The sequence below is a fragment of the Piliocolobus tephrosceles genome, chromosome 15, assembly GCF_002776525.5.
Source record: "Piliocolobus tephrosceles isolate RC106 chromosome 15, ASM277652v3, whole genome shotgun sequence".
Taxonomy (NCBI): Eukaryota; Metazoa; Chordata; class Mammalia; order Primates; family Cercopithecidae; genus Piliocolobus; species Piliocolobus tephrosceles.
The window spans coordinates 15,243,120-15,266,533 of record NC_045448.1 but is presented as its reverse complement, the minus strand read 5'-3'; the positions used below and the strand labels follow the sequence as shown (position 1 = coordinate 15,266,533).

The 23,414-nt window shown below is 38.8% G+C and overlaps 1 protein-coding gene across 1 annotated transcript in view; it reads left to right on the top strand.

Moving 5' to 3' along the window:
• The first annotated feature begins 4,504 nt into the window (after window positions 1–4,504).
• Window positions 4,505–23,414, top strand: part of NBAS (NBAS subunit of NRZ tethering complex) — a 394,400-nt gene continuing 375,490 nt past the window's right edge. The window contains exons 1-6 of the mRNA XM_026454698.1: window positions 4,505–4,634; window positions 7,111–7,165; window positions 8,913–8,949; window positions 11,620–11,697; window positions 12,046–12,093; window positions 13,965–14,008. Of these exons, the coding sequence (XP_026310483.1) occupies window positions 4,518–4,634; window positions 7,111–7,165; window positions 8,913–8,949; window positions 11,620–11,697; window positions 12,046–12,093; window positions 13,965–14,008 (379 nt within the window). The 5' untranslated portion in view covers window positions 4,505–4,517. The remainder of the gene's footprint in view (window positions 4,635–7,110; window positions 7,166–8,912; window positions 8,950–11,619; window positions 11,698–12,045; window positions 12,094–13,964; window positions 14,009–23,414) is intronic.

Here is a 23,414-nt window from a genome sequence, read left to right as displayed (position 1 = left end):
CTAAGTGCTCCATCTATGGTTTTTAATAATCCTTTTCCATGCAGTTATCGGTGACATGTGGTAGTTTAAAGAAAAAGCACAGGATCAAGACCTGAGGACCCTGTTTGAATTTTAGCTCTGTTATGATCTTGGATTTCTCTAAGCTTTAATATTCTTATTTGTGAAATAGAGATCGACTCTGTTTTCTGAGTGTGTCAGTTTCAGCAGTGGCTGTGAGGACGGAAGAGCTCAGTAAGCCATGAACACTATCAATTATTAACTAATAACACCAACCTGTCAATTCAGAAGCAACATTGCAGAGATCCATACATGACATACAGATTCTAAATTTGGTAAATCTTCAGCTGGGTGTGGTGATACATGCATGTAGTCCCAGCTATTTGGGAGGCTGAGACAGGAGGATCACTTGCATCCAGGAAGTCAAGGCTACAGTGAGCTATGTTTGCACCACTGCACTCCAGCCTGGGTGACAGAGCATGAGCCTGCCTTAAATAAATACATAAATAAATAAGGTAAATCTTCAAAATTCACTAGTAGAAACACCAAGAGAGGAGTGGTTTTGATGCCTAGAAACTCAAACTAGTTGAAGCATAAAAGAGTATGAATTAAATCACTTACTTGCGAAGATGGAATCATACAGGTGTCTCTTGTTTCAGGCATGCTTGTATCAGATGAAGTCTCTACCTTTTTCTCTTCTCGGTTTTTTTCAATGTGTTGGTTTCATTCTCTCACTGTGCAGACAGGATTTCTCTCTGTAGTGAATAAGATGGATGCTAATAACCCCAATATTCTTTAAACTCTGTGACCCAAAAAGGCAAGGAGCCTTTTCCTCCATTTCCATCTTTAAAAAAAAAAAAAAAATCCCAAAGTAACAAGAATGGAGTTCTTTGGGTCAACGGGGCAGAGTTTGGGGATTGGCGGTTCCACTAGGAATTGTCTGACTTGAGTGAACAAAGAGCAGTTAGAACAGTCTCCAAAGGAAGCAAAGGGCCTGGGCAGACAAAAAATGACCAGTGTTACTACAAGCATGAGGGAGGAAAGGAGAAGAGAATAATGACAAACAGAAGAGTCTTTCTCTCCTTATGAAATGCTCACCACCTCTTCATTAAATTACCCACTCTCCTGTTTAGGATTAGTGTGGCAGTCTCTCAGTTCGCCCACGACAGTCCTGTTTCATGCCTTGTCCTAGCATAACTATTAAAATCATGGCTTTTTATTTTCAAAAGTATCCCAGTTTGGACAATTTGCTATACAGTCACTGTAAATAAGACCAAGTAGCGATTTGTCTTCAGCCACTCAATCTATTTTAAGTCATCCTATTCCTTTGATTCAGTTGAACTTGATCAGTTCTTTGCCTTTTCTTTTCCAACCTGTGTCTGATATTAGACATTTGGAGTTCTTGTGACATACACATTCTTGCCACCTTCTTCCCTTTTATTGGTCACCTCACATTTCTCCCCTTCCAGGAACTCTTCTGGATTTTAACTAGTGGCGCTGAAGGTTTAACAACCCACTCATCTGCTCAGAGCATCTCTGCTAGTAGAATTTTTCTTTCAGGGATTGCTGCAAGTTAAATGTATACTCCCTCTCCAAATAGCATAGATTCATCCTGTGAAACTTCGGTTGTTGTTTCTTCAGAGTAGAAGCTCTCTGCCAGGTATGACTTTATGTTTTCTGTCCTATTGCACATGCTATAGTAAGTGGGGTATGGATGAGGATGGATAAAACAATTAACATAGTGTGAGGCTGGGCATGGTGGTGTGTGCCTGTAATCCCTGCACTTTGAGAGGCCGAGGCAGATCACTTGAGCCCAGGAGTCTGAAAATCCCCATCTCTACAAAAAATAATAAAGTTAGCCCAGCATGGTGGCAAGCACCTGTGGTCCCAGCAACTCAGGAGGCTGAGGTGGGAGGATTGCTTGAGCCCAGGAAGCGGAGGTTTCAGTGAGCTCTCTTTGTGCCACTGCATTCCAGTCTCCGTGAAAGAGATCCTGTTTCAAAAACAAAACCAAAAAAACAAAAATAGTGTGATGATGGTAAAAGACATAAATTCTTTATAATGTATTTGCACTGGTCCCCTTTGCACACCAGCTAAGAAGGAAGCACCAGTTTGACCAGCTACCTCCTGGCCATGATTGTACAGATTGAGTGAAAGTGGTGAAGAGAGTGATGAAACACAAAGCAACCCCAATATCTACCTGAGAAAGGAAGAGACAGGGAAGAGGAGTAAAGAGCCAAGGAAACTTGGTGTGGAGAAATAGGTAGGGGTCGTACTGAGGTACTGGAGGACTCCAGCAACCAGCCCTCGCATCATGTGCATAGTGTTCCTACCTCTTCCTGTTCTACTGCATGCAATATGGGCAGGGCTCCCTGGAGGTGTATAATTTGTCAGCCTTGAGGGGTAGGGAGAAGACATGTCTGGTGTTCACAATGAGGGGTTTGATTGAAAGGCACAGCTGCTGTGCAGAGAAATACTATGGGGAGACAATGTGTAAAAGAGGTTTTCTGGGAAGTCTGTCATTTATTCGACAAATAATATATATTTTGTCCTCTGCTCTATGCCAGGCACTGTTATAAATTCTGGGGATATAGCAGGGATGGACATAGTATTTGTATGTATATACATAGAGCACCTGGCATGGCTTACCTTTTAGTGAATGGAGACAGATAATAAGCAAATATATTGTATAGCAGTTTAAATGATGAGAAGTGTAATGGAAAAAATAATAGAACAGCTCTGGAAAGCTGGAGTTGGAGAAAGGTCATTGCAAAATTTAAAAATGAGCAGTCAAGGTAGGCTTCAGAGAGAAGATGACATTTTTGCAAAAACTTGAAGGAGATAAGGCAGGAACCGGGTAAACATCTGGTAGAAAGCCTTCCAAGTGGAGAGGACAGGCTTTGCAGAACTCCTGAAGTTGATATGTGTCTGGTGTGTTCAGAAATAGAGCCAGTGTGGTTGAAGGTAGTAGGGGGAGCAGGAAATGAGGTGTGAGATTTAGGGGAGCAGGCAGATGATGTAGGGCTTTGAGGTCATTAAACTTTGAGAGAAATGGGAGCTGGTTAGAGGCTTCCCAGCAGAGGCTTTTAATTGCATCACGGCCTAATGCATCTTGATGGATATTATGAAGTATAATTATCTCAAGGGATATTCAATATTTGTTTCTTTTGATGTGAAACAGTGTAATACTTTGTACAGTATATATTCATGTTACAATAGGCTCTGCTTATAACTGTCCACAAAGAGGTATTTGTGGAATGAATGAATGAATGAATGAATGAACAAATGGGGTTGAACTTTTCGCTCCCTCCATGCAGGTTCTCAACCTATTATTTAAACTTTATTGCCCCTACACCCTTTCTCAACTTGGGTTCTATTCACCTGTCTTGTTGAGTACTAATTAGGAAAAAAAAAAAAAAAAAAAAAAAAAAAAAAAAAAGGCAGGCTAGTGGGAGCAGGAAAAAACAAAGAGATAAGGCAAGTAAGCATAAGCTATACATCTGCCTTTCTTCATGGTCCGAAACATATAAACAAAAGGAAGAAACAAATAAGCCATAGGTCTACTTTTCTTTATGGCCCAGGACATATGGCTCTTCTAACCAGATAACGTACTTAACTCACAAATCTCCTGCTTACCTTCAAACGCCTCAATTTATCAAACACTTCGGTTGACAAAAAAAAAAAAAAGAAAAAAAAGCAAGTTAACTCCCTGCTACCTTGGTGTTATCAATCACTCCAAGTTCCAGTCTATAAAATTCTCAACAAGCCTTTGTTTCCTAGCAATGAGCTCCTCCTCTGCTGATTCTGCCTGCTGTTCCCTGGCAACGAACTTTCATACTTTCTTTAATCTGTCTTTCTTTATCTACTACTGTCTTGGTATTCTTTTACTCCTACACCCAGAAAGTCGTCGCTCACTCACGACACGTTGAAAGAGTTCTTTCAACTCTGTACTTCTGCCTCTGTCTCTGCTCATCCCATTTCCCTCTACTTGAAATGCTTCTTGTTAAAGACCTAGGGACAAGCTCCATGTCCTCCAGGAAATCCCTGCAGACTCTGGCCTTCCTTGCCTTTTCTGAGCGCCTGTAGCATCCTTCCTCTGCTACCTTTCGTTGGCTTGATCCACTGCATTGGATAACTTTGGTTGTTTATTTTAAAACCACTGTTTGAACTCTCTCTACGTGCTAGGCAAAGAATACACAAATGAACATTAGCATTTCAGTGGGGTACCTTTACCGTTTCTGTTTTATAGAAACTGACTTGATAAGAGAGGCTCAGTGACTTGGCTGATCTCATGTAGATTAATTAACAAGGAACGCACCAGGACCGGGACACAAGGCGTTCCCAAGACAGTCTTTGTCCTTCCTATTCATAAAAGGGTTAACCTAGCATTTCCTTGCCGCGGTCAGGGTCAGTTCACTCCACTCCCTTCCCCGTGAATCAAAAGCGGCCGCGGCTAGGGAAGCTTGTCCTCTGAGGGATTCCGTAGAGGCACTCCTCCACTGCTTGAGTCCCGGGCGAACATGGCGGCCCCCGAGTCAGGGCCGGCTTTGAGTCCAGGCGCTGCAGAGGGTGAGGAGGAGACGATTCTCTATGACTTGTTGGTCAACACCGAGTGGCCACCGGAGACTGAAGTACAGGTGAACCAGGCCCGTCTACAGCAGCAGCCAACTTGGTGCAGGCGCTTCTTGGGCAGAGCCACGTAGCAGGAGCCACGTAGGGGAGCGGAGCCGGGTGGGCGGGGGACTAGGGCCTGATGGCTTGTGTGGTCGCCCTGGCAACGGCACCCTTGGCTGCCGGGGGTCTGGGGCTCCTAAGGCGGGGTGGGGTCGTGGTCCCTGAGATTCCTCCTGGGCTCAGAATTCGGTTGTTGGGGGCTGGAACTTCGTGCTCTGCGGAGCGTAGGATCCCACTCTGGTTGTTAGTTTCTCTCTGTTTTCGGAGGGGTGGGGATTGTTAGTTTCACTTTCAGTATTCGGAGGGGAAGGCACAGCGCTGGACTCAAGGGTCCTTTCTCCTAGCTGGACTCTCGGTGGTCCCTTCTCGCAGTCTGGCTAGGGCTAGTACGAGCGGACGCTTAACAGTGTGAGAATTTTCCAGGACCTTACAGTTTTCAGCATCTGGCAGGCTGCTGCAGAGTGCGGAATCTGAGCCTTTACAGCTACCTGGGGCTGGATCGCGCCAGTTCTTGTGTGTAACAATAAAAGAGCATTTAATAAGGGTGTGCGTGTCCGTTCGTCCGTCTCAGTGTCCCAGATGCTGTGCTAGGTGCTGAGGATACAGAGATATATATGCTTTCGTGGAGCTTCTCCTCTAGAGGGGAGACAATCCTGTAAACGTTATTCATAATCTAGTGTTTTATGCGCTATAGTTAGCGATGTGAGCAAAATGCCACGGAAGTGAAGGGTAAAGAACTGCTGACTGAGATTGGGATCTCCGCTAGAGAAGGGTTATCGAATAGGTTGATAATTTATAGACTGGATCTTGGAATTATCAGTTATTTGGTAGTGAGGGCCTCCCGGGTCTGTGGTGAAGAGTAGGAACCACAGATCCATGTTTATTTAATAGATATTTATTGAGTGCTTAACACATGCTAGTTACTGTTTTGGACCCAGAGGAAGCAGCCAGATCGAAAAGAATCTTTATTAAAGATTATGTAGTCCAGCCCATATGAGTTATCTTACATTTTTTTATGAGTGTTTCTTTGCTGAAGAAACGACTCATTTTTCAGCCTAAAGTTTGTGTTTTTTTCCCCTGTAGCCTCCTTCCCACTGCAGTTTGTGCTTATTTTGAATAATGTATTTTGTAGAACGGGTAGAGATCTGCATGTTTTGCTGTTTAATTTCAAGTGCCTAGTTTGTCTTAATGTGAATATTTTTTGGGTTATGCAGCTAGGAAGCTGTTGCTGCGGCAGCTAGTTAGATAAGTTTCCACTCCTTAACACTCATTGGTTAATTGCAGTAATGTTTCAGAATGCTTAGCATAAATTGATTCCAAAAAAGTAACCACAGAATTACTTACTTTGAAACCTTTAGCACTTTGTTTTGTGTTTGTGTGTTGGGGCTGGGGGAGTTCTATTGATTTCTGCATTCTATTGATTTCAGCTGTTGAACTATAAGCCCTTGGAGGGCAGCTACATCTGATTCATCTTTATGTCTCTCCCCAGGGCCAAATTGTGTCTTGCATGAATCTCACCATCAATTCTTGTTTGTTGAGTGAAATAACTTTTCTGTTTTTTTTTTTTTTAATCTGTCTACACTTACTGTGTGTCCATTGTGCTTTTCTTGACAGCACTTTAGTGCACCTTATGCAGTGCTTAGCGTCATGAACCTACCCACAGTGTGTTCAGTCTACACTTATGGAATGGAATTATTTAATATAGCAGTTACGTATAGGTGTATGTTTTGTTAGTAGCATTGTCTGGATGGATATACAACAGATAAGTCAATGAATTTGCCTTGGAGATATGACCACCTTTCCTGTGAGCAAAACTTACAGCTTCAATAGAGTGTGCTGAACTGGCAACCAGTATGGTCTTTGGCCTTGACTTCTCTTGTCTTTGGATTGGTATTTGATTTGGAAACAATTTCCAGCTTCAATCTTTGTTCTTACCTGCAAGGTTAGTCCTGACATGTGCCTGTAGCTCTGCTATGCTCCCTTTACTCCTATTGTCCCCCATCCTGAGTCTACCTTTTTTTTTTTTGAGACAGGATCTCACTCTATCACCCAGGCTGGAGTGCAGTGGCATGATCAGGGCTCACTGTAGCTTCAACCTCCCGGGTCACCTCAGCTTCCCAAGTAGCTGGGACTATAGGCACGCACCGCCATGCCTGGCTAATTTTTGTATTTTTTGTAGAAACGAGGTTTTGCCATGTTGCTCAGGCTGGTCTGGAGTTCCTGGGCACAAGCAGTTGGCCCACCTTGGCGTCCCAAAGTGCTGGGATTACAAGCGTGAGCCACTGCACCTGCACATTCAGTCTTTAAGTAGTTTTAAGACACTGCTTCCCTGTGCCCAAAACTCTGAATATTAGTAAATAAAAATAAGTTTACATTGTATAAGTAATACTAGTCTAATACTAGAGGATTCAAATGTAAAAGCTTTGTTTTAAATTCCAGCCTAGAGGCAACCGAAAACATGGTGCATCCTTTATCATCACGAAAGCAATTCGAGGTAAATATAGCTTATTTCTCTACAGTAATGATATGGTTAACAGTTAAAATGTGTTCTTTAGACTTCTGGTGTGGAGACTAATAAAAGTGACGTGTTATCTGAGTTTAATTATATATATTTATATATACACACATATGTATGTATATGTATACATTTGTATATTTACACATGCACATTTTTAATGCAGCTTAAAGTATATAGCCTTGGTTTAACCATTATGGGTGTATTCTAGAACAGGTGTCCCCAGTTCCTGGGCCATGGACTGGTACCAGTCTGTAGTCTGTTAGGAACCAGGCTGCACAGCAGGAGGTGAGCGATGGGTGAGTGAGGACCTGAGCTCCACTTCCTGTCAGATAAGCGGCAGCATTAGATTATCACGGAAGTGCGACCCTTATTGTGAACTGCACATGTGAGGGATCTAGGGTGCATGGAAAAATTGTCTTGCACAAAACCAGTCCCTGGTGCCAAAAAGATTGGGGACCGCTGTTCTAGAAGGAATGAAGGTCAAAGCCAGTATGAGTCTCAGAAAGTCTGTGGATGTTGAAGGTGAAAATACACTGAGAGACTATGTTAAGGGGTTTATGTGACGTTTCAGATACATCTGGTCAGAGATACTCAAATTACACATTTGGTAAGCTAGTGTATTCATTTAACTCCTGACAAATTTTACGTATGAACTAACAAGAGTCTGAGAAAGGATTGAGCACTAGGTTTACTGAGCTGGTGCCGTGACAGGTTTACCGTACTAATTGATAGAGTCCTTTTATCAGACCAGAAAGGGTAGGTGCCTTTACTCCTTTACATTTTTAGATAAGAAAACTTGCCCAAGGTCATTCATTTGGAATTTGACTGCACGTCTTTCTGGCTCCAAAGTCCATCCTTTTATACCAGTGAATTTAAGTTCATTATAAAGAGAAAATTCATTTTCACAGAAGTACTTGAAATTAACTATAATCTTCTGATTATACTTTTATCTTCTGATAAAATTATAGTTAATTATAGTTAATTTTATCTTCTGATACAAGAAACACTAGCATATTCAGTTTTCATAATGACAAATGCTTTAAATTTTGAGAATTTAGAAAATGCGTACAAATAATAATAATTCGTTGTAGAAAATACAGACACTATAGATAACTACAAATTAGAAAAAAATTTGTCCTCGTCTTACCACCTAGAGAGAATCTGTTATTCTTTAGATCTTTTTCCATTGATGTATACCTAATTGCATACACAGGTACACACATACATATACATTTAAAATAGGATGATAGAAAGCATTGTTTTTTCATAGCGTGTTAGAGGTTTTGTTTTCCATGGGCTTTCCCATTTTAGGTATTATTATTTTTAAAATCTTTGCCATGAAGTGTAAAATAGTATCTTGTTTTAATTTTTATACGAATATTTTGTTTTTTAAGGGGTGATTATTATAACTTCTAGTCCATGGTTTCATGAAAGCTTCTTAGATTAAATTCAACATTTCAAACCACTTTTATTTCTTGAACAGTTAGGAAATACCTGAAACTTTTGAGTAACACAGAAACTTGGAATTTAATAAATATATGACCCTGTAAATGTTATGATGTATATTAGGTTATATTTAGTCTCTCATTTTAAGAGTTGTGTTATTTTTTTTAATGACTCACTCTGTAGTATATTTTAGATTTCTCATCTATAAATCTAATTTGAAATGATTCTTGAAGAACAACTGATTTATAATTGGCTTTGCCATTTCTTTTAATTACAGATCGTTTATTATTTTTACGCCAATACATCTGGTACAGGTGAGTTTTGGTTCTTCAGATAAACAGTGTGAACATCAAATATAAGCAATATTATTCTATATATGATTTGTGTTCATAAATGAATTCTAGATCATGAGAAAGTTGCTGACATTCAGGCAAACTCAGCATGAGACATTTCAAACATTTAAGTATAATCTGACAAGATATCTCAGTAGACTTAGGGTAGTTTTTGTTCCCTTAGTTGCTATTAAGAATGTCTCATGACAATTTCTGCTTCCTCTGATGACTGTTCTCAGGCTTGTCTTGAATGTCCATATGAAGCATCTGTAGCTTGCATACCTTTTAAAAAACATTTGTTCTTGTCACATCATCTCACTTGTGGTTAATATTCAACTGCTGTGTATCAGAGAAGGTTCTTTAGGTTTCAGTTCTTGTGTACTTTTTAATTCCTTGAGTGCTAAGTATATTTTCAGGCATGATGCTAATTTCCAGCTTTAGAAAGAACAAAGAAATAATTATTATGACAAAAAAGTTATAATTCTGCTTTTAGATACATGTATAGGAATTGTTTTATAGAATTATTTAGATAGATTGCTTTTTCCCTGGGAATATCTTGTCATAAAGTTCCAGAGATAATATAGTTCCGTAGGAGAGGCCTTTGGCACTTCTCTAGGACTTGCTTCAATGTCTTTCTGCTTTCACTCTATGTATGTGTGTATGTGCATAACTATGTGTATATATATATATATATATATATGTATGCATACTTACAATTTCTGTACTTAATTGTATCACTTTTTTGTGAGTGTGGGCTATGATAGGCTACAGCAATGAGTAGGAAGAGAGAGTGGAAGGAGAGGATAGGAGTATGGGAGGTGGGCTGTGTTTTCTGACCTCTCCAGGCGGCAACTTGTTAGTCCCAAACACCCTTGGATAAGGTGTTAAGCTTGTCTTGTTCAGGTTACTGCTTGATAATTCTTTTTGTTATTGATTGAGAAGGAAGACTCAAAAAGTTAACTCTGCTACAAGCCCTATCCTCTGTGTAAGAACCTTACGATCAGGCATCATAAGTAGGTATCTTTTTGTCTCCCTTCCTCCTGAGAAGCTTTGTCCTTGAATCGGCTGTGTTGATCATTGTACAGGTTACAAATGCACCATGAAGTGATTAATCTGTCTCATGATGTGCTACTTTCAAAAAGATTTTGTTCCATTTGTGCTCTTGAGTTTATGGTAATTAAACCCAAAGGTTTTGGGGTCAATATTTGTTTCAAGTGGCTTTTTCTTATTTTTTTAAAAAAGTTCTTTTCTTTTAATTATGAAATATAAACATACTGAGAATTATTGACAATATAATAAACCTGTATCAGCTAGCTCTTTTTCTTTTTATGCAGAATGTTATATCTCAAGTCCCTTCCCTTTTTCATTTCCCTTCCCTTCCAGAGGAAATTATCCTCATATAGATAGACATGTTTCATATCTTCATTATATTTTTGTAACTGCCTTTTGATATTATTTTGTGTTTTAAAAAATGAGCATAAATATACTACATGTATATATGTATATATATATATATTTTTTCTTTTTTTTGGAAGAGAGGGTCTTATTGTGTTGGTCAGGCTGTAGTACAGTGGCTCTTCACAGGCAAGATCATGGTACACTGTAGCTTTAAACTCCTGGGCTCAAGCAATCCTCCTGCCTCAGCCTCCCATGTAGCTGAGACTATAGGCACATACCATCACGCCTGGCCACTAACATTTTGAAATCCTATTTTGTCTTTTCTGATTTCCATAATGTATTCTTTTTTTTCTATTTTTCTTTCATGGAATTATGTTCTTTATTCTTCTTTTCCATCTGTTTTCTTGATTTCTTCAGGTATTAGTCCTCTTAATTTGCTGTGTCTACTTACTCACTTATGGTGGGTAGTTTCGTGTCTTTTGTGAATGGTTTTATTTTGAACTTACGCTTGCAGATTCTTCCATCACGTGAGTAAAGTGAAAGTGTAATCTGATCTTGCATATAGTACAGACTTGGACTTTCACTTTTTCATAGGAGATTTTATTCCTGTCCTCCACAGAACCATAGTTCCAGGGAGAGAAGAGAGTCTTTAGTCTCCCTGGGCCTATGGTGAGGTGTTTCTGGTTCCTTCAGTGACCTGGTGCAGTCATTGCTTTTGCAGGATTCTCACTTCCAACTCCTGTCCTCTCTTTGGTTCAGTAGCTCATTTCCTATCCTGCGTGCTAAGTCCTGTTTTGAGTCCTTGTCTCTCCATTTACCCTGTGCCCAATTCTAGCTTTCAGTGACTTTTTTATTTCTAGTACTTGGAAATTTATCTTTCTTTCTTGTGAGTTTAACTCGATGCTAAAATTTGTTTTTGTTACAGTTGAGCCAGAGTTCCTAGGTAGTTAGAGCAGAAAGGGTTGGTGTAAGTGTACTCTGCTCTGTCATTGGTATGCTAGATGTCTGTTTCCTGGGAAGTACATAACATTTATACCTTTGAACACACCACTGTGTTTTTTGGAAACAGAGAAATATATATGGTCAAATTTCAGCTACCAAATAGTAACTTTTGGTTTTGGATTTGCTAATATTCAAATTTTATATTCTAATGGAAAAACAATCTCTCTCTCTCTGTAAGTATATGTGCTATTTGTCTGCTTATATGTGGTTTTCATGATTAGATTTAAGCTAACTAATGTGTTGTAATTTCAGCCCTGCACCTTTTTTGCTCCCTGATGGACTGGTTCGCTTGGTTAATAAACAGATAAACTGGCATTTGGTACTAGCAAGGTAAGGAAGTGTAAAATTCATATGTGTTTCTATCTGGATTTGCTTTTACATTTCATTATGGATGTTAATTTTGGAATCCTCATGAGTTTCAGTCTTTTTATTGTATGTAAATCTCTTGGTTGCAAATATTTAGTATTGTTTAAACATGTTAATTCATGCTGTATTAAATCATTTCGTATGCTTTTGTACCTATATCCTCATTTAATTGTAAGGTCAAAAGATGGATAATTAAAGCATGCGAACAAATTTAGAAATGATTTTTAACTTATTAAATAATTCCATCTGTGTTGAAAACTGCTACAGATATTCATAATAGATTTTCTTCCCCCTCTTTCTTCTCCATAAAAGCAATGGAAAGCTTTTGGCTGCTGTTCAAGATCAGTGTGTGGAAATCAGGTAATTGTTAATATTATTCATATTCAAGATTTCCTTTGAGAAACATTTGTTACTCTGTAAATGGAAACTAAGATTTTTATAGGGGGTATATTTAAAAGGATTTTATTTTTAACTCACTTAATTTTGTGAGTGTCAAACACCAACTTATGCCAGTTGGAAAATTAAGGATGCTTTCTCAGAGTTATATGCTTATCTTTCTCCTTCCCCAGATCATTCTGTTGCCTCTTAAGAAATTTTACTTTCTCGGTAAATGAGGCCTATCCTCCAGAACTGTGGAAATCACTCTGTTTGACTATTTACTGCTACGTCAGCTAAACAGACACTCAGGAAGGTGTAAAAGAGTAGGGATGGTCCAGCACTTTGGGAGGCTGCGGCGGGCGGATCACAAGGTCAAGAGATTGAGATCATCCTGGCCAACATGGTGAAACCCTGTCTCTCCTAAAAATACAAAAATTCGCTGGGCATGGTGGCGTGCGCCTGTAGTCCCAGCTATTTGGGAGGCTGAGGCAGGAGAATTGCTTGAACCTGGGAGGCAGTGAGCCAAGAACTGGTTGCAGTGAGCAGAGATTGTGCCACTGCACTCCAGCCTGGAGACAGAGTGAGACTCCATCTCAAAAAAAAAAAAAAAAAAAAAAGGGATGGTTTTGCTTTGCTGGTACAAAACTGTAGATTGAATATGGGTGTTCAAAAGACCAAGGTTACGTATTACTTGAGACCAATTATGCTGTCTGTCCTCTTGAGACATTCAGTGGTATTGTATACACACCTAAAGACATCTCTAAACTGGACTTTTCAGTTGTTTTATTTTTAAACAATGTATCAGTTATGAAAGAAATATCAACCATAGCAACTAAGAAAAATGAGTTCATTTTTTGGGAAATGTTATTAGGAAAATCATATGAAAGAGGAATATATTTCCTATTCATTAATTGGAAGTGGACCATTATAAAGGTCTTCATTATTGTCATCTTCACATGGAGTGGGCTGAGGAGAAGGAAGAAGAAGGGAAGGTGGTCTTGCTGTCTCAGAGTGGTAGAGGTAGAAGAAAATCCACATAGACATGGACCTGCACAGTTGAAACCTGTGTTGTTCAAGGATCAACTGTAGTAATTCCATAATATTTCCTTGAGTGCACAGAGCGAAGTTTAATCTCGTTATACTGGATATTATTTTCCTCCTTTATAAATAAGACCATACCAGTTTTTTTGATATTCATATGTATCTGTAATTATTTCCTGGGGATAACTTTGTAGAAATAGAATTGTTATGTCAAACGCTACAGACATGAAGGTTTTGGATAATAGAAGGTTTACCAGTTTTCATTTTTAAACATTTTATAATAATTATACTACTTGGTATATATTTCAGGATCACAGATTTAAAACAGGTTATTGATTTAAATATGGTGACCTATTAAGGCTCTTTGATTTCTTAAAATACGACTTTTTTTCCCTAAGTGATCAAACTTTGTAATATGATACAGACCAGTAGTTCTTAATTAGGATTGATGTATCCAGCAAAAAAAAATTTTTGCTTGGGCCCCATCCCAGATTTCTTGATTCAGAACCTTTAGGGATGGGGACCAGACATCTCTATTGTATGAAAAGACCATGGTAAATTCACTTAGGCTGTGTCACTATATTCCATGTATATATCTCCATACAAAGTAGCTCTGTATTTGATGCAATAAGAAGGTTGGAAGAAAATATTGTCACTGGCAAAAGGGTCATAATTGAGGCACAAAACCATGTCTGAGAGGAGAAATGATTGAGCGTTGTATATAGAGACTATCTAGTCCACAGTATCTGGTATTTTATGGTTCTATGCAATATTATGATAAAACTTTTGCCTTGATTTTGCATGTTTTACAGGTCTGCAAAAGATGATTTTACATCCATTATCGGGAAATGTCAAGGTAAAAGTTTCTAAAATATTTAAAGAATGAAAATTTCAAATGTGCAATGGTTTACAATGATTCTTAAAAGTTAGGATAGATATTAAACATTTATTAAGGATTATCATGACTATTAAAATACTTTAAAAACATAACTGTTTTTTTTTTTAACTGTCTTAAATATTTTGCTTTAAAATGGTTCATTTTGGTGAGATTTGGAAACTGGGTTCTAAAAAATGTCTAAGCCAGTTTTGGGATGAAGTATTTTTAACTGTCTGTAGCCTTTTATTTTGAATTAAATGCAGAAATAAATAGGTGTAAGTCAAGAGTTAGAAACAGACTAGTAAAAAGTCTAGGATTTGGTCATTTTTAAAATATATTCAGCAAAAATTTACTGACTGTAATTTATGTGTATGTGCTATTTTGCTGGGTGCTTGAGGTATGACTGTGAGCAAAAAGACCTGGTCCTTTATCTCATGAAGCATATAGATGCTCAAATATATAATTACAAACTTTGACAAATCTAATTAAGGAAAAATTAAATCCCATGAGATTTCTTAACCAGGGGTGTTAGATGAGATGGCTAAGAAAGAAAAATGACTTTTGGAAAGCAGCTTTAAGAATGGGTAGTCTGCTCCCAGTGTGTGATGTTCCCCTTCCCGAGTCCAAGTGATCTCATTGTTCAGTTCCCACCTATGAGTGAGAACATGCGGTGTTTGGTTTTCTCTTCTTGTGATATAAACATTTCAATACGAAAATAAAGATTTTTTAGTTTCTGAGTTAAAAAAAAAAAAAAAAATGAGTAGTCTGGGTGCAGTGGCTCATGCCTGTAATCCTAGCACTTTGGGAGGCCGAGGTGGGCGGATCACTTGCGGTCAGGAGTTTGAGACCTGCTTGGCTGACATGGTGAAACCCCGTCTCTATTAAAAATACAAAAATTAGCCAGACATGGTGATATATGCCTGTAATTTCAACTACCTGGGAGGCCAAGGCAAGAGAATCGCTTGAACCTGGGAGATGGAGGTGACAGTGAGCTGAGATTGAGCCATTGGATTCCAGCATGGGCAACCGAGTCAGACTCTGTCTCAAAAAAAAAAAAGAATGACTAGAAGGTAGAAGAAGACAGGGAGTATTTCAGTCTGCAGGAGCAGTGTATGAAAAGGCAGAAGGAGCTGGGCATGGTGGCTCATGCCTATAATCCCAGCACTTTGGGAGGCCAAGGTGGGTGGATCACAGGGTCAGGAGTTCGAGACCAGCCTGACCAACATGGTGAAACCCCGTCTCTACTAAAAATACAAAAATTAGCCAGGCATAGTGGTGTGTGCCTGTAATCCCAGCTACTCAGGGGGCTGAGGCAGGAGAATCGCTTGAACTTGGGGGGAGGAGTTTGTAGTGAGCCAAGATCACGCCACTGCACTCCAGCCTGGGCGGCGACAGAGTGAGACTCCATCTCAAAAAAAAAAAAAAAAAAAAAAGAAAAAAGAAAAGGCAGAAGAAGCCTTATGGCAGAGAAAGAGGGTGGTATTAGGTAAATGCATCTATTACCTTTGCTTTATTTACAGGACCTGCAGTTCCATCTGTCTGATCTTGTGTTAAACAGTGTAATTGTTGTAGGAAGTATAATGATGGTAATCATGGTCATTGTGTTCATTTATATACAAACATTTATGGTGTTCTTACTGTGTGCCTGGCACTGTATTTAGGGCTTTATATGATTTTCTTGTGTAATAGAAATAAAGCAGTATAAATATTTTATCTTAAAACAGTATTAGGATAAAATATATATTTGACATCAATAGAGAGCAAGGAGGTGGGAGGCACTGGTAGTTTTCAGAACTATAATGTGGTAATACAGAAGATTCCTCCACTCCCTCATGGAAATACTGTTATTTTTTATTTTTTATTTATTTTTATTTTTTGAGATAGGGCCTGGCAACAGGGCCTCACTCTGTTGCCAGGCTGGAGCGCTGTGGTGTGATCATGGTTCACTGCAGCCTGACCTCGTGGGCTGAAGCGATCTTCCTGCCTCAGCCTCCTGATAGCTGAGACCGCAGGCACGCACCAGCATGCCTGGCTAACTTTTTATTATTTTTAAATGTTTTTGTAGAGACGAGGTTCTTGCCTTGTTGCCCAGGCTAGCCTCAAACTCTTGGGCTCAAGCAGTTCTCCTGCCTTAGCCTCCCAAAGTGCCAGGATTATACATGTGAGCCACTGTGCCCAGCCTTGGAGAGAGAGAGAACGGATAATCATTGTAATTGTACTAAGTGCCGTGATGGAGAAGAATCACTTTCAGCTTAACTTTACCAAGCCCTGGGAGCCTGTTTATTTATTTGTATAGTAATTTAATTAATTAATTAATTTTTTTTGAGACAGGGTCTCAGTCTTTTGCTTAGGCTAGAGTTCAGTGGCATGATCATGGCTCACTGCAGCCTCAACCTCCTGGGCTCAGGTGATCCTCCCATCTAAGTTTCCCAGGTGGCTGGGGCTACAGTTGCATGTCACCATGCCCAGCTAATTTTTTGTATTTTTGATAGATACAGGGATTTGCCATGTTGCCCAGCCTGGTGCACTCATGGGCTCAAGTGATCCTCCCACCTTGGCCTCCCGAAGTGCTGACATTACAGGCGTGAGCCACTGTGCTCAGCCTTTTTAAATAGCGCTTTTATTCCACTTGTGTACTTCCACCATCACAGCCTTAGTTCAGGCTCTTCACAGTTTTTGCTTGGTGTCTTACAACAGTCTGCTGACAAAGTTTTCTTCTGTATGCCCTTTAGTAATCCACACTTCATACACCTTGACAAATTGATCATTAAAAAATCACTATTCTAGCAAGTAACCATTCACATCTGACTTAACTGCTTTCTAGATTTCTAGAAACCTTGGGCAAGTTACTGTACCTCTCTGAACCCCAGTTTCATTGTCTGTAAAATGGGCATAATTTTATGAAATTGAGTTGTGGGAAAATTAGATGAATTAAGAAGTATAAAACTCTCGCCACAGTGTCTGACACATCATGAGTACTTAGGAGATGTTAAGCTGTTGTTATAATTACTGTTACTATGATTCTGCCTGAAATCTGTTAGTTGTTTGCTATTGACTGGAATACAGTTCATTTTTTCTAATTTACGATAAAAGACTTTTCACAATCAGCCTGTCTATCCTGTGAGAATTCCCTGCCATATGTCTTACGTTCCAGCACTATACAGTATGCGATTTTTAACTCCATTGTGTTCTTCATGTCTTCATGCCATCATGTACAGATGGTTCCTTTTCTCGGAAGCTTCTACCTTTATATAGAATTAATTAGTCTCGTATGTTTTAGATCAAGCATCAGCTCTTCTCCCTGTATTTGTGCCCACCATTTGTACATCTTCATGTTTCCCAACTAGTTGCTTGTGCCTATGTCACAACACTTACTGTCTTTTTTCTGCTTTCCTTTTTTATTTATTTGATTTTTATATATTTTTTGAGACGAAGTCTTGCTCTGTCATGCAGGCTGGGGTGCAGTGGTATGATCTCGGCTCACTGCAACCTCTGCCTCCCGGGTTCATGTGATTCTTCTGCCTCAGCCTCCTGAAGTTGCTGAGATTACAGGTGCATGCCATCACACCTGGCAATTTTTTTGTATTTTTAGTAGAGATGGGGTTTTACTATGTTGGCCAGGCTGGTCTTGCACTCCTGACCTCAGGTGATCCACCCTCCTCGGCCTCCCAAAGTGCTGGGATTACAGGCTTTGAGTCACTGCGCCTTGCCTGATTTCCTTTTGTAATTGTGGATTTACTTGTTGGATTCCCAGTTAGTTTGTAAATTATTTGACAGCAGGGTTCGTATCTTACTCAACGTACATTTTTTTTTTTTCGTGCTTAGCACGGTGCCTGACATACTGTAGGCACACACTTTTTGACCCTATCAAGTGGATAATAGCACTTGGGAACTATTCAAATGGTTTTTATGGATGAACGAATATACCAACAAAGTTTGTTTGCTTGTTTCTTGTTTAACTTTAGAAATTCACAAGAGTGTATATATATTTATTATATATAACACTGTATATTATATATGTTATAATGAGCCATATATAAATTTGTGGATACTTATCGTGGCATTAGTATTTTTTATTCCTTATGTATACATGTGTATACATAGCATGAATAGAACAATAAGGGTGGATAAGAAGACCTGTTTGCCTAACCCTTTTGGGAGTAATAGAAGAGGAGGTAGTATTTAAGTGTGAATATCTAAAGCTTGGGGCTCTAGCCCTTTCTGAATATACCTTCTGTAGTTTCCTCACCAGTGCTTATTAGAGTAGACCAGGCCTTGCCTAAATATCGTGTAAAGGTCAAGAAGTTCCCAGAAGAATAATTTGGTGGGTGTTCGACTGCCTTTTTTCTGGTGCAGCCTTTCACTGGGCTTGGGGGGCCTGGGATAGGTTTCTGAGGAGCATGCTTAGAGTGTTGGAGTGATTCAGATATACAGGGATCTTTTGAGCTTTGGCATTAGACACCTGATCCTAGCCAGTAAGTAAACCAAGAAATCTACAAATTAACATGAAAATGGGGAGCTTTACCCTTCTGTATTTCATACAAATTATAATATTTGTCAGAATTTTTAATGTGTACAGTTAATGTGGCAGCAAGGATAAGAAGATAATGCTTTGAGAGCTAATGTTTTATTTTGTTGGCTTCTGAGTGTGTGAATTTATGACCTTAATACTGCATTAATGGCTTCTTTCCATTTCACATAATGTGAGGCAATGATCATTTGCTTGTTATCTGACTCATCTTTATGGGAATAACTCCCATATGCCAAATGATATCTCATGTGTGTGCCTGGAGAAAAGGAGCCAGACTGTTGTTAATGCATTTTTGAAACTACATATTGCAGAGTCTACAAACTGAAATAGGAGCTATTTGGTTCTACTTTGATATTTTTCAATTATTGTTTTATAAAATACATGCCATTTGAGATTGAGAATGTTTTAAATGTGGATTGTAACTTGTTTTGGCTCTGTTAGGCCATAAATAGTAATTCAGTTTTCTCCTTCTACCTGAGTAATGACCTGAAAATAGCACATGAAATTAGAGTTTTTAAAAAGAGTTGTACTCTGTGAATCAACAGATTTTTTTCATATTTTTGATTTTGAGATACCATAAATGGGAGTTTCCTAATTGTACGCAGCAACTTGCCTGCTATAGGTATGGTGAGGTCCCATCAGCCCTCCAGTGGCTGGGTGGGCACTCTGACAGCGTGAGCCTCTAATGGTTGCCTCTGGCTTCCAGCAGCCTCATCAGTTTACTGTTAGATGCCATACAAATACGATTTTCTCTGTGTATGTTGACAGGAAAAAGGTTGGGAAGCATAGACTATTTGAAACACCCAGACTTGGGTTTTTTGTTTTTTTTTGAGACAGAGTCTGACTCTGTTACCCAGGCTGGAGTGCAGTGGTGTGATCTAGGCTCACTGCAACCTCTACTTCCCGGGTTCAAGTGATTCTCCTGCCTTAGCCTCCCGAGTAGCTGGAATTACAGGCGCCTGCTACCATGCCTAGCTAATTTTTGTATTTTTAGTAGAGCTGGGGTTCATCACGTTGATCAGGCTGGTCTCGAACTCCTAACATCAAGTGATCCACCTGCCTCGGCCTCCCAGAGTGCTGGGCTTACAGTTGTGAGCCACTGGGCCTGACTGAAACACCCAGACTTTGAAATGAAGCATTTTGTTCCAGAATTGTGATTCAGGATCCTCAGATTATATGATAACTGTTTTCCCTTTTTTGTAAGTTTCGATAAAGTGATTTTTTCCTATTGAAAAAATAATACACATTCTTCGTAGAAACTTTAGAAACTTAAAATGAGCAAAAAGTAGAAAAGAAAAATAAGCTCAACACCAAGAGATAAATACTATCAACACTTTATTATCTATTGTTTCATAGATTTTTTTTGTACCTGTTACTGAAGATATGTTCTATGAAAATAAGTGTTTTGTAATCTGATTTCTTCACTTAAAGACAGGTTGTTAAAAAAGAGTTATTTTTAAGTTGAAGTTTAGCAAGCACTTTCCAGAGTATCTTTTTTGATCGTTTCTACTGGATAGCAACTTAGGTGTCCGGACATGGTCTTCCAGCTATCCAGATAATCCAGGAAATGCTTATAAACTTGATCTCTGAGCAGCAAGCAACTAGATATTGTATTTGATTCCACCAGCAAGGGAAAATCATCATCAGGCATTTATGCAGATAATTGTATAAACCATAGCAGATTATTGCATCTGCGTTCATGAAGGATATTGGTATCTAGATTGCTCTTTTGTAATGTCATTCTGGTTTAGTATTGGAGTAGTGCTGGTTTGAAAAGGGTTGGCAAGTGTTCCCTCCTTTTTTATTTTCTGAAACAGTTTGTGTGGAATTGAATTATTTCTTCCTTAAATGTTTGATGGAATTCACCAGTGAAACTTGGAGTTTTCTTGTAAGCAGTCTTTTAATTAAATTAATCAATTTAAAATTTTGAGTTTAATTAAAATAGATTAATAAGGCTTTTTAAAATTTTAGTTTACTTTTATTTTAGTTTTTGTAGAATTTTTCCCTAAATTGTAGAAATTATTTGCTTAATGTTTATAATATTCGCTAGTACCCTTCTATCTGTAGGATCTGTACTGATGGTCCCCTCTATTGGTTTTGAGATTTGTACTTGGTATTTCTCTCTTAAATCAGTCAGGCCAGAGTTTTGTCCATTTATTAATATTCTTCAAGAAAAAAATTTTGAATTTTGTGGATTTCTTCTTTTCCTTACCCTGATTTTTGCCCTTATTAGTTCCTTTCTTCTGCATGCAGGATTTAATTTGCTCTCGTTGTTGTAGATGGAAGGTGGAAATTTAGATTACTGAATTTAAACTTTTTTTATATATAAACATTTAAGCCTATTCTAATATAAGCATCTTTTTGTTAATTACATCTAATTTAATTCTGTTGTTGCCAGAGAACATAAACAAGAGCATTTAACCGTTTTTCATTTATTGAGGCTTGATTTATGGCCTAGCATATATTCTGTGTTCATGAATGTTTCACATTTAAAAGAATTTGGTTCTTGAATATAGTGCAGGTATTAGATACAGTTTTTTTTTTTTTTTTTTTTTTTTTGGCCAGCCAGAGTCTTGCTCTGTCACCCAGGCTGGAGTACAGTGGCACGATCTTGGCTCACTGCAATCTCCACCTCCTGGGTTCAAGCATTTCTCATGCCTCAGCCTCCTAAGTAGCTGGGATCACAGGCGTGCACCACGATACCCGGCTAAGTTTTGTATTTTTTAGTAGACATGAGATTTCACCATTTTGGACAGGCTGGTCTCGAACTCCTGACCTCGTTATCTGCCCGCCTTGGCCTCCCAAAGTACTGGGATAACAGGCATGAGCCATTGAACCTGGCTCTTTCAGCTCTTTAAAGATGTCATTGTTCTGTTTTTGACAAGAAATTGGGAGTCATTGCTATTGTTTTCTTAGATATAAGGTGTCTGTCTTTGTCTGCTTTAAAATTTTCTCTTTATTATTATTTGTCAGGCATTGATTATCATGTGCCTTGATGGCTTTTGAGTTTATCCTGCTTTAAGTTCATTAAGCTTCTAGATAAACAGTTTTGTAGATTTCTTCAAATTTGCAAAGTTTATGGCTATTGTTTTTACCCAATTAATTTGTTTTAAATTTGTTGTGGCATCTTTTTCCATAGAGAATTCCCTCCCTCCCTTCCTCCCCTCCTCCTTTTCCTCTTTTCCTCCTTCCCTCCTTCCATCTTTCCCACCTTCCTCCCTCCCTCCCTCCCTCCATCCACCATTTGTCACCTTTTTCTTTATAAAGTCAGAATTTCTTATATTTAGGCCTTTCTTATTGTATAATTGTTAAGGTTTTTCTCTTGTGTTCTTCTGGCGACACTATTAAACATTTACATATTTGGCTTCTCTGATGTCTTTCCATTCCCACTAGTTTGCCCTTGCTCACTGGTTTTTAACTTGGAAGTAAAGAATGTACATATATGAGAGATTGTTCATTGAATTCACTATGAAAACGAGGAAACTGAGGCCATACCCAGGGTCATACCCAGGGTCATACCCAGGTGTCTTGTGGTAGCACTGAGACGAGAACCCAGTGTTTATTATTTTTAAATCCTTGCTCATTTCCATTTCTAGTTTGGGTAAACGGGCACTGGACTGAAGTCTGCTCCTTGAGAATCTTGGTGTTTGTTATGTCCCACCAGAGTACTAGGCACTGGTCATAAACATTATGAACAAAATGGACACAGCTCCTGATATTTTGGAATTTATAGATTAACAAATAAGGCAGACAATAAAAAGTCTGACAAATGATATGGTTTGGCTCTGTGTCCCCACCCAAATCTCATCTTGATTTGTACTCCCATAACTCCCACTGTTGCGGGAGGGACCCAGTAGGAGATAATTGAATCATGGGTGGCAGTTTCACTCATATTGTTCTCGTGATAGTGAATAAGTCTCACAAGATCTAGTGGTTTTATCAGGGGTTTCTGCTTTTGCATCTTCCTCATTCTCTCTTTGTCTTCTGCCATCTATGTAAGATGGGTCTTGCTTCTCCTTGCCTTCTGCCATGATTGTGAGACTTCCCCAGCCATGTGGAACTGTAAGTTCAATTAAACCTCTTTCTTTTGTAAATTGCGCAGTCTCAGGTGTGTCTTTATCAGCAGCATGAAAACGGACTGATATAAGAAACAAATGTATAATTATTTGGTGTAAGAGCTGTGAAGGACATGAAATCATTGGACTGGTGAAAAATAATGGGGCTCAGAGGCTACTTAGGGTGGTGACAGAATGCCTTCTAAGGAAGCGCTATTTAAAGTGAAGCTTGAAAGATGAAGAAAAAGCCAGTGGAGTGTTAGAGAAAGAGTGTTCCAGGCAGAGAAAATAGCATCCACGCAAGCGCTGAGGTGGGGAAGAGCTTGGCAACTGGGCAGATTTGAGGAGCTACAGCTGATGACATTATCAGTGGGGTGTAAACTTTTTCACCGTGCACATATCAGTTGTCAATTTGCTGGTTAACTTTTACCATCAGTGTTTTTTGCATACTTTTCAGACAACTTCATTGACACCTGCTTTGTAAAAATCTGTACTGTTCATTTCTTTCCCAAGCCACATGAGCAACTGGAAAAATCCAGTGATAAAGTCTTTATTTCCACATTGTTATGTGAAATCTTATCTTGTAATGAAAATATATATTTTATCTGGGTCAAAACACACGCTGAGTTTTCTGGAGTTACTGGTTGTAACTAGAAGTAATAGTAAAAGCAAATCCCTTGCAGATGCAGTGTAGTGCATAGAATCTATTTATCTTATCAAAATGAAATAAGAGGAAAAATCTGTTATCACATGGCAGTGTTTCCTTAGCACATAAATATTTTTCAGGGCAAAATTGTCA